General features: G+C 32.3%; 1 protein-coding gene across 2 annotated transcripts in view; it reads right to left on the bottom strand.

Moving 5' to 3' along the window:
* The window catches only part of CHD1 (chromodomain helicase DNA binding protein 1), a 73,809-nt gene that overhangs the window by 39,507 nt on the left and 22,148 nt on the right, over positions 1 to 12,154 (bottom strand). For both annotated transcript variants that reach the window (XM_012721888.1, XM_004678114.2), the window contains exons 2-10: positions 9,396 to 9,597; positions 8,099 to 8,200; positions 6,975 to 7,039; positions 5,044 to 5,193; positions 4,658 to 4,923; positions 2,389 to 2,614; positions 1,534 to 1,634; positions 1,146 to 1,324; positions 188 to 315 (exon numbers count right to left, since the gene is read on the bottom strand). In XM_012721888.1, coding sequence (XP_012577342.1) covers positions 188 to 315; positions 1,146 to 1,324; positions 1,534 to 1,634; positions 2,389 to 2,614; positions 4,658 to 4,923; positions 5,044 to 5,193; positions 6,975 to 7,039; positions 8,099 to 8,200; positions 9,396 to 9,597 — 1,419 coding nt within the window. The remainder of the gene's footprint in view (positions 1 to 187; positions 316 to 1,145; positions 1,325 to 1,533; positions 1,635 to 2,388; positions 2,615 to 4,657; positions 4,924 to 5,043; positions 5,194 to 6,974; positions 7,040 to 8,098; positions 8,201 to 9,395; positions 9,598 to 12,154) is intronic.

Below are 12,154 nucleotides of genomic sequence, written 5' to 3'. Positions count from 1 at the left end.
ATTTTAAATTCAATAAATACTAACTTACGTACTGCAAACAGGTTAATCTCATAGAACTTCTTATTAGTATATAAAGATTGCTTACATACTATCAAATATCAAAGGATTTTATGGTTTGTTAGATGGAAATTTTGTTCAAATCCTGTACTTGGAAACTTTTACTCAACTTAATTCAAAAAATACTTACTTGCACCAAGAATGAGCAAGCCAATTTAGACCATTTAGTTGATAATCTCTTAATTCTAAACCTTCATGCCCTCCAATGTAAGATGGCTGTTTCTTCAGAGCTACAAATCTTGGTCTTTGTTTCAATACCTTTAGAAAAATAAATGTTAATGTTAATATGCTGAATTACTGAATGTAAGGAATGATACTAAAAAATGAATATCGCAGTATTAACATGTTTTGAATTTGTACCTTAAATCAAGCTCAGACATTCCCTTATTCAAAATGTATCTAAGAATTCAAATACTATTTTCTATTTCTACAAAAAAGTACAGTATTTTATGTTCATTTGTGAGCAAGAAATAACAGAAATGACCTGTTGAAATACATGGATCTCATATTTTTCACAAGCAAAAGGCATGGTAAATTCACCCATTTAGTACTGCTCCCAAAAATAAATCATAAAACTGGCTTAAGTTCCCAACTGATTTCAAGTTTCTAGATTATCTTTATGAATTTAATTCAATCCTCTAATAAGAAACTCTCAGTATATTGATTTCCATTACTCCAGTAACTTTAAAGTACAAAGATCTCTGGTAACTCTAGATATTTTCTTATGTATATACATCCCTCTTTTCCATCCCTCTTAACCATTTATTACTAACTAAGCTCATAGAAAAACTAAAAATGTACATCTAGATTCTAAGAAAATTTTCTTATTTGGTCTCACTAACCCATAACCCAGAATCCCTCCACCAACTTACATTTCTCTGATCATTTCACTCACTAAAGTTAAATAAAAAGCCACATCTAAGATCACATAGTAATTACAGGAATACAATTCCTTCTGTGTATCAACCAACCAAGCAGCTCTCTCCAGTAGCTAAGGAGGAAATCAAGATCCAGTTGTCTATTCAGGTTCATAATATTTATAAAGCACAAATCTATTTAAATAATTAAAAATGTTAAACAATACTCACTTTGCAATCTTTAAAAGGAGTGGTTTTTGATTGATTCCTACTAAAATATTCATCTATGCATGCCTGAAACTTTTTGGAAATAAGAGCTCCATCTTCCCAGCTGCATTCTGAGTATGGAAGGCCCTGCCATTTGCAGTAATAATCAGGATAACCAGCCGCTGACTTTTGATTGGAATGAGCTATAACATAAATCAGATATATATTTTACATTTAACCTTATCTGATACATAATTCTTAGTAAAAGCTACATAAGTAAACAATCACCTGGTTTACAATATTATAGCAAGAGCAAGTCACTATAGTAGGTGTCTAAGAGGTTTAAATTTTTTCTAATCATTTCAAATATAAAAAAGGTAAAAAAGTTTAATTAGAATCATTTATTACTAACCAATTATTCGCTCCACTATTTGATACTGCTTATGCAGATCATCTGTGAGTTCTTGCTGACAATTATAATATTCCACATCTTCTGGAGAAGCATTTTTTAACCTGAAAGATAATTCAGGAAGAGTTCAAAATCTTCTCTAAAACAACCTAATGCTCCCAACAATACTTCTGGCACAAAAATATCACATTTTCACACTTATGAAGTAAGCCAAGTTTGAAAAATAAAGTTAGAAAAAGAAGAAAAAGGGAAGAGAAGTGGCTAAATAGGGGAAAAGCTAACAGTATGTTGAAGGATCAATTTGAACTTTTCAGTGAGCACAATGTAGTATAGACACATGATTCTCAGTGAGCGACATCCGGAACTTACATAATGTTACAATACAATGTTATTCCAAATTTGAAAAAATGAAAAAATTAACCATCACTAATTCTTAACTCTAAAATCTGTAATTTAAAAACATGTTAAGTGATTTGCTTTTAAGGAGTTTATTTACTTATGCATACAAAAACTGGAGTGTAGGTCAGGGGTGCAAGGGGTGCGAAGCTTTACCAGAGACAGAGTGGGAAGCAGCAGGAGAGATAGGAAAAGTCTGCTGCACCACGTAGGCCAGCACCTTGGCTGGGAATTGCACACAAGTCACAGTGGCTACTAGTATGATAGCATGAAACAAGCCCTGCACCACCAGGGAGGCCCTCCAAGTTATTTGTTATTATGGACAAAGTTTGATATAGTTATTCCTAGAAGTTTTACTTGTAGGTAAAAATCAAGTTAAGTCTACATAGTTATTTTTGGTTATCATTTCATTCTTGATTATATATCCCTATAAAAAAAAAGCACTGTAATAATCTGTGTTACCATCTTTTTGTTTCCTGGTCTTTTTTCTTATAATTATCCAATTTTTTCATTCCTCTAACATTCTGTTGTTTAAGGGTTTCTTCTGTCTCCCAAGTGTTGTGAATATGGGACCATCCTTTCCATTTAATTAAATATTGTATCTCTCCAGGTTCTTTATTTTTTTCAAATCCTGAATTAGGGTCACCATCAGCTTCAACTGCATAGATAGTTGTGGTAGCACCAGTAGCTGAAAAAGAAAGTACAGGAAATTCATGTCATTTGTCATTTCTTTTCAACTAAAGAAAGTCAAGAATATGGGTAGAAAGATACATGCTTTTTGTTTTTAAATATTTATTTATTTATGCATATAGCTGGAGTGTAGGCCAGAGATAAAGAAGGTGGAAGGATTCACCAGCGACAAGAGTGGGGAGTATAACAGGAAGATTGACTGAAATACATTGTTGAGCAGAACAACAGGTGAGACAGACGAAGTCTGCTGAGCCCTCTATTAGTTCTGTGATTGATGATCAAAGTTGTGTTGCAATGGCTGCGGATAGCTTCATAATGCTGAGACTTAACTCCCTGCACCACCAGGGAGGCCATATGCACTCTTAATAAATACCAGGGTACAAAAACTTATAGGTAAGTATATTATATATTCATAGGAAAAACTCAATTTTACATTAAGATTTTCTAATTTATTTCCCCCTATTTTAAAAAGTTACAGGAAAAATAATTCAAAAGACAAGCAGCACAATTTATAGTAACTGATGACTAGGAAATAAGTAACTGAAAATTAATTTTTAAAAAGTGCATGCCGGCCCTCCCTGGTGCACAGCGGGTTAAAGCACCGCACTGAGAATCTAAAAGCCACTTCCGCATGAGTTCGATTCCCACCTGCCCCGGAGGTGACCAAATGGCGTGGCAGACATCTCCTGGCCCGCCCGCTGCTCCCCTCAGCAGTGTACTTCGTCAATCTGCCTGTTCTGCTCCCCACTCTGTCTCTGATGAAGCCTCTCACCACCCCTGAGCCTCTGGCCTGTACCCCAGTTCTGTATGAACAAATAAATAAATCTTTAAAAAAAAAAAAAAGCAGACTATAAGTCAGGGACATTTAGGAGGGAGAATGGGATAAAGTGAGTGGAGGTTAAAGGGGGAAAGCCAGTACAGTGAGAGGTAAGCCCAGTGGACTGTGGGCACTTTGGTGGTTCAAAAACCATGATGACTGTGAAAAAATAAACAAGGATGCTTAAAACATAATAAAAAAGGACAGATAGATACACATTCATTTCTTTGTAGCATATATAAAAATAAAAATTCAGGGAAAATTGCACAGTCAATGTCACTAAGTGAAAGAGAGATCAATAACCACATGTTCATCACAGCATTATTTATAAGCGCTAAAGGCATGGAAACAACTTAAGTATCCCTTAAGCTAATTAGATGAACAAGATTGTGCATGTATGTGCTTATGTGTGAGAAAGGGAAATAAATATAATGATGAAATAGAATACAACCAAAACAAAGGAAGGAAATATTATCATTTGTGATAACATGGATCACCAACTGAGATCAGTATGCTAAATGAAACAAAAAATAAAGAACATACCACCACACTCATAGAAATGGAGGGCAGATTTGTAGATAAGAAAAGTGGGGAGAATTAGATAAAGGTTGTTATCAAAATTTACAAATGAACAGTTAGAAGATACGTAAGTGGGAATATAATGTGCAACATGGTGACAATAGTTAACACTATTTTATTTAAAAGTTGCTAATAGACAGTAAATCCCAAAAGTTCTCATTACAAGGGCAAAACCCTTTTTTATTTGTTATCCATAGGAGATTATGGACACATAATCTCTTAACCTTTTTTTATTGTATCCACAGGAGATTATTAACTGAACTTACTGTGGTAAACTAAGTATATCTTAAACTTATATAAATTCTGAATTATATCTCTAAAACAAAACTATCAGATACATGAAAATAATATACCTATTTGAGATACCTATTTTAAGTACCTAAAAATCAACTATTTATGCAAGGCAACTAAAAAGTTCAAATACATAAATTAAAATTTTTAAATTAAAACATATCCATGAAGTACAGTCAAGTAGATACTTTCTAGGAAGAAAATATAAAGGATTAGAAAAGTATAGTTATATCAAATAAATGAAGCAAACAAAAAATACCCTCTTCTACTTTCAAGATCAAAAAGTCTTAATATATCTTTAACCCCAGTAAATATTAGTGAAAAATATCATAAAGTCATTTAAAAATAAAATACCTCCTTTTCTCCCAATCCGACAATCCATAAACCGTTCTATTGTTTCAAATTCTTCTTCTTCAGGTTGAGGAACATCCTCTCCACAGACTTCCAATAGGTCATCAGAATCTGTTTTCATTTCTTCATCTTCTTTATAGCTAACATTGACAGTTGCTTGCCGACGAGAACTTCTTTTATCATTATCATAGTCTTCATCATCATCTTCAGATGAATCAATCTGTCTCTTTTTTTGTCCAAGAATCTTCTTTCCATTTTTTGCCTTAGATCTTGGGAAGATCAATCAGAAGGAAACAATGGCATAACAAGGTCTGAGAATCCATATACAAAAAGAAGAAATACCTCCTGTAAGCAACCATTTGCAACAATACAGAACATAGTATCCTTACCTATTTTGAGGTTTTCTGCTTTTAACTTTGTTTTTTGGCTCATAATCTGATTCTGTCTCATCACAACTGCTTTTCTCTCTTTCTTCTTCAGATTCTGAATCTGAACCAGATTGAGATGGGGATCCTGACCCAGACATCTGCCAATCTTCACTGTATATAAAATACAGAAAGTATTTTCATTTACATTTACATTGTACATAGCAAGTTTGTATGTATACTTGTATTTAAAAATACAAAAATAATCGAATAAAAACTAAATTACATTCTAGGTAGTGTCAAAAATACTGCTGCTTTCATCCAAACAAAAATAATTAAATGTCTGTAAAATAAGAGAGACTAAAAATATTCTTCATAGATTTGGTGTAACTCAAGTCTTGTCAATAATTTAGTTACAACTCAATGGGTGATAATTAGTAAATGTTATTTTTATTCTCACAATGGATGAAAACATAGCATGCTACAAGTGACAGGATTTACTTTTAGAAATCTTGTAACAACTTTCAAGTTTCTAAACTTCTTTTAATTGTCTAGAGACTGATTTTTCAAAGCATTTCCTTCAAAACTAATTTTTAAAATATATGCTCAAAGGAAACAAATTACAGTTAAAAAAAAAACACACACAGAAAAAAATCAGCCCGTCTAATCCGATGTTCAATGATCATCTTTATTACTATTTTAGTCTATTGAACTCAAATCAACATGTAGACAAAAAATAACGGATGCACATGTTAATTTCTGCTGCAATATAAACTTCAATGATACACATTACTTTCTTTTACATTTCCTGTCTCAATTACTGCTTCTGTTCCACTACTCAATTTTGGTTATGTTAAGGGTTACATTCAATAAGCACATATAATCTGGTTATGATAACAACACTATAGAAAAGCAAATTTATTACCTTGAAATATTTTTCATTATGTGCATAGGAGAAGTAGCAACAGACAGAATATATGAAAAGTCTTCATTTGAAAATTTTGTGAACTTAAAATTTTTATACCAAAGAAGGCTATCCCCTTATTTCAAAATTCTTGTTTTTAAAAATGTTCTTTTTTGCACCCATGGTAAGTTTAGAAACTACTAACACAATGAAAGACTAAATAATAAGAAACTGTAATTGAAAATGCACTTAAATGAAACAACTGAAGAAATCAGCCATAATATAGTATTATAGCCTTAAATGGTTGAAAAACATGACATAGTAAAATTCATGGAGGATGGAAAGGATAATCAAACACACACACAGATTCAGTAGATAACTACTAACAGCAACCCGATTACAAAATGAGAAATTGTAGAGGTACAATGACTAAATTATCAGAAACTGTAGAAGATATTAATCTTCATATTAAAGGTGCGTAAGATAAAATGCATAGTGGGATAAATGACACAAAGTTAAAGAACAGAATATCAAAGAAAATAGAATATCGTAAGATAATACATCGTTTTTGAACAAATTAAGAGTTTAAAAACCTCTAATTTCGAGTTTAAAAACCATTTACATGAATTGAGAATTTGCAGTACTCAACACTTTTTCAGTCAAGATCTTTAGAAAAATCACTTTGAGTTTCGATATGAGTTCTACAGGTAAATTTTACACACAGATCAATATTAAGAATAGCTATTACATATACTAAGAGAATTACTCATAGTCATTCTTTGGTCTGTATACTTCTGTTTCCAAGTTACAAAGTTTTCTGATATCACTAAAAGTTAGTGAGAAATATATAGGGGAGATAAACAAGCAGCACTGAAACACCAGGTCATTTCCAAGACAAATGTTAAGGATTAAGGGCTCAAATTAACCTAATAAAATGCCATAGACCAAGAATTTTCAAAAGTCTACTTTTGGTAAAAAGTTTTCATAAATAGAAAAGTGTTAAGTAAGAGTTTCCTCATTTGAAAGTAATCAGCTGAACAAAATGACATACTCCTTATGCTTTTTCCTTTTGACCTCATTTGATGAGTCATCAGAGTCTTCACTGCTAGATGAATCCTGTAAAGAAAAAGTCAACATCACTAATGATGAGAATTTAACCATGACACATGGTGTGCCACACTATTTAATGTTCACTTTGCTGTAAAAGTAACGCTAAACTTTTTTTCCTATGTTGTTTTATCATTAATTAGCATACAAATTAAGAATTTTATCATAAATCTGTAACAGTGAAACTAGATAAATACCGCAGTTAGCATTTTATATAAAACCTTAACTAAGTCAACAATTTCTGCAGCCGAATACTGTTACCCACTATGGCATAAAAAAAGAATCTTAACTGTTGCTATGTCAAAAATTTAGTGTTTTTGTTCCTCATTAGAGTTTTTGGTATAGTTAGTTCTGAATGTTTTGTGCTCAAACATATACAGCATATGTGCTCATATACACAGAGAAAAACAAGATGCAACCTGTAATTTTAAAAATATGTGGAGAATTCTATTATTAGTATTTTCCACAGAAATGATTTTAGGGTCCTCCCTGTTGGTGCAAGGGGTTAAAGCATAGCATATGAAGCTACTCAAAGCCACTGTAGCACAAATTCTATCCAGGCCAGGGAGGTGACCCGCATGGTATAGCAGACCTCTCCTGTCTTGCTCACTGCTCCCCTCAGCAGTACATTTCAGTCAATCTGTCTGTTCTGCTCCCCACTGTCTTTGGTGAAGCCTCCAACCCCCACCTCCCCCAACAACTCCTGTACCTCTGGCCTACACCAAATTCTTGTATGCGTAAACAAATCTTTTAAAAAATATTTTAATGCTAGAATAATCATTTAATAATATATGTTTAGTAATATATATGCTTAAGTATGTTTATTTACCAAATATTCATATACATTTTTAGCTGTGCTGCAATGAGTAACTGTACACACTTCCATTGCTTATTTTGTATTAACCTCTGAAAGTGGTATTATTGGTTAAAAGTTATGGCTATATTTCAGAACTCTTGGTACAAATTTAAACAATGTCATTCTTATCCATTCTTGCAAAACACTATTCCTAATAATTTTACAAATATCTACTTAAATGACAGGCTTATCTACTTTTAAGGAAACCTCACCTCTTCTGATGCACTGTTAGATGAAGCTTGATGCTGCTGCTGCTGCTTCTTGAGCATTGCAGATCTCTGAACAGCCAGAATACTAGGACTAGATTTCCAAAACTAATAGAAATATAAACCAAAAGTTGAAATGTTGAGAAAATTGAAAAAAAAAAAAAAGTTAACTTTAAAAAAAAAGTACATTTTCGACTGCCTTGTGAGACTATTTTTTATTCTCATTATACATAATACAATGTTATTATAATCTAATTAGTAAAATGCTAATGAGAATTTAACCATGATGCATCAAATTTACGTCTGCCATACTATTTAATGTTTACTTTGCTGTAAAACTGCAAACCTTTTTTTATGTTGTTATATTAGCATTAATTAGCACACAAATAACAATTTTATCATAAATTTTTAACAGTAAAACTAAATACTACAGTTGGCATTTTATATAAAACCTTAATTAAATCAACCATTCTGTATACAAATACTGTTACCCACTATGGCATTAAAAGATTCTTAACTGTTGCTTTGTCTTCAGATGTACCTAAAGAATTTACAATGAGTTGACCTTCACAGGCAGACAATATTACTGGTGTTAAGAATGCTATTTGTAAAAATATGCAACACCAGTGCTACTCAAGGTGAGACTTATTCAGTATTTTATACTGGTGTGAGATGAAGAGTTTGAGTCAGAATTCAAATCAACAATGTCACAAAACAGTTTTAGTTCAGTTCTTTTTTGGTAGCAAGATTTGCCCATGAAGGAAGCTATAAGTGGATTTCTTTACTGGACAAACCATCTCATCATAACTGGTATTCTAAGCAACATTACTGTATTGTGTTATGACAAGTTTGAGTGTATCTTGCAGTAGTTCAGTTCAAACTGTCCTCAGTCTAGTTTATGTTACTTCATGGAAGCAGAGATCTATTAAATTTTTCTAACTGTGAAAAAAAATCTTTTAAAATCTTGAGCGCTCATACTCTGTAAAATTAATACAAAGACCACACAAAGCCTTTAACTTTTTATCCATGAGATACTGAACATTTATGAAACTTCACTTCTGCCTTGGAAATAGGAAGAAAAAGGTTTGCTTATTTTGTAGTCACTGTTTTATAGTTAACAACTACTTATCTGTCAAGCCAATTAGTCTACAGAAATCTAAACTCAAGTTTGAGAATTGTTAAAAATATATCTCCATGTTTAATGTTTTTTTTAAGTTAAATTAAGAATTCTACAAAAAAATGTTACAAATTTTGTCAGTACAATACAAGAAGTCTACTTTTCATTGGATACTTTATTCATTACCTCAGCTCCATCAACTTTCGGTGGTTTTGCTTGGACTTTATTCTCTCGAGAAGTGTCTGACTCCGACTCTGACTGACTGCCTGATTCAGATCCAGAGTCAGAGTCACTGCTACCTGACTGGCTACTGCTTCCATCACTACTGCTTCCAGAACTCGAACCAGATCCAGAGCCTGAAGCTGACCCAGAATCATCATCCGACTGGCTATAATTAGAAAATAAATTTCAAACAAAATTCATTAAAAAAAAATTGAAGTCATCAGGAAGCGCCATATTTCTAATGCTTCTTTGTTTCATACTTTAACTGTCTATGGCAAAACAAACAGAAAAGACAATGTTAACCTACAGCTTTGGCTAAAAGAAAAAAGCAGTAAGATCACAATCTGCTTCCAAGGTAATGGCAAAACTGAACAAACACATAATCATGGTCTAGGAACTTGGGAAGACAAGCTTAAGCCACATTTCTTGTCCTGAAAAGGCTATTTAAAAATTGAGTGAGGAAAAGGTTAAATGTTTTTCAAATCCTCAAGGTAACAAGTAAAATAAAAATTTGTAGTTTCTACTTGTTTTAAGTTTATATCTATGTTTATACCATTTCAGGGGGATGCAGTTTATGATAATTAAGTTATGATGAAATATAATGTACTAAAAATAAATTCAGGAATCTCTTCTTTTACAGACCATCAACAATTCAATAAATCCATAATAAATCTGAAATAGCAAATTCCCACAATCTTTCTTAACCGCTATACAAATACATCTGTGAAACCAGTTAACAGCTCACTGAGAAACTACACTGGTCTCCATTTATAATTTCAACATAGCCTAAAATGGTCTAAAATGGAACTAAACAGCTAATTGTGTAAATGGTATAATCACCAAAGTCATTAGTTCACATGGTAACATGGTATTTAGGCTGAATTATTAAAAGGGAGGGCTTTAAATACAATACACTGAGCCTCTGATGCAATTTTATCTGAGTTTATAAGGGACAACAGGTAATAATAGTTTACATATATAAAACAAAATCAACCTTAAGGTCCTCTCCTGTAATTTTCACAAATACCACCAGATGGAGATATTACTCTAATAGACTAGAGTAGTAGTAACAACTCCTTTCTAAATGTAATCTCTCCTTTTTTAGTTTAAAGCTTCATTGATAGTCACTATATAGAAGGCCAGATAGAAGTTTGCTATAAGACTTTTGATTTAAAAAGTTACATGTAAGTTAAAATAATTAGTGTGAAAAAAGTGTTAAAACCTGGAACCTAGTGGACTAAGTATTTTTCTTCATAGAAACATTACAAATTCGCCTCTTAAAAAAAGGCTACACAATCAAGATCTGTTTTGCCATAATTTTTACCTGATGGTCACAAGGCTCTGACCTACAATAACTTTTAATTGGGGGGTGGGGGAGACCTACCATATTTTACTTGGATTGCTGAGAGAAATTTCAGCAAGAATATGAAGTATTTCTCCTTTAAGATAAAAGACACTTTTCATTTACTCAATAAACTTCACTGAAGACTATCACCGTGCTAGACACTGGGTAGACTGAAATGAGGAAAAGTCCTCACCATTAAAAAAAATATCTAAGTTACTATAATGTGAGTCATATAGAGTGAGTCACTAAATGCCATTATATGCTGGTGTTTAAGGTAACTGATCCACATACACAAGATACACTAAGATATAACCAGCTGCTTTAATGGCATATATTATGTCTTTTTACCTTAGGTACTAAATGTATGTATTTTCTACTTAGCTGTTCTCAGTAGGATAAAAAACATGCAAAGTAAAGAATATCATATACCAATGCAGAATGATCTATAGGAGATAGTTAAAAAAAAAAAAAAAACAGAAAACAAGATACACTGAGTAAACTTCCTGTTTATAAAAGGGGGAATATTTGTACACATTTACTTAGTTTAAAAAAAAAAAGAACAGCAGCATAAAGAGAAAATTAAATTAAAAATGGCTACTATAGAGGGAGAGGAAGAGAGTAAAGGGAACAGGGACTGAAATGAGCCTGCAGTTTTTTGACCATGTAAATGTTTATATGATCCGTAAGAAAACCCTAGAACAATGAAAGAAAAATAGAACCACCAAATAAATCTGTATTCAGACAAAATTTTGAGCCAAAATAGGTTTTTAAAAAAGTCTCTCCTTAATGAGGAAATTCTATTCCAGCTCACTCATGTAAATGCTCTTCCTAGAGTAAAAATTCATCATGGCTTTTTTTTTTTTTTTAAGTTTTCACCATTTTTGTAGTATAGTTTAAACACCTATGAGGTCTTTCAGGAATTGGTCTCTGCCTACCTATCTCCAGTCAGTTTGCCACTTAAAGAAAGCCCTAGACCTTGATTGATATGGCAAACTACTTAAAGTTCTGAGTCAGTTTTTTTTCTTGCTTTTGTACAATTAATTCTCTTTTTTTCCTACCAAGTAAGTCCTACTTGCGCTCACCTCAAAGGCACTTTGACAAATATCTTCTGACTTGATTTGCAACAATAAATTAAGTATTCTTCTCCATTCCCAAAACATCGTGTATATATCACCATACTATGTGCTGTGCGCATATCATGCAATAATCACTTAGTTTAGTTTTCTCTTTTGGAATCCTATCTTTAGTACTGTACCACATTTCCTAGTGTGCTGAGATTTTTACTTGATGCTTTTTATATGTTCAATATTAAATAAAGGTTTGATGAGTGAATAGGTAGACAAATCAAAGTTCTCACTGTATATACATAGCACATATA

Source organism: Condylura cristata, unplaced genomic scaffold (genome assembly GCF_000260355.1).
Source record: "Condylura cristata isolate star-nosed mole 26May11 unplaced genomic scaffold, ConCri1.0 scaffold00007, whole genome shotgun sequence".
In the NCBI taxonomy this organism is placed as follows: domain Eukaryota; kingdom Metazoa; phylum Chordata; class Mammalia; order Eulipotyphla; family Talpidae; genus Condylura; species Condylura cristata.
The sequence above is the reverse complement of the archived record's forward strand: the minus strand, read 5'-3'. Positions and strand labels throughout refer to the sequence as shown.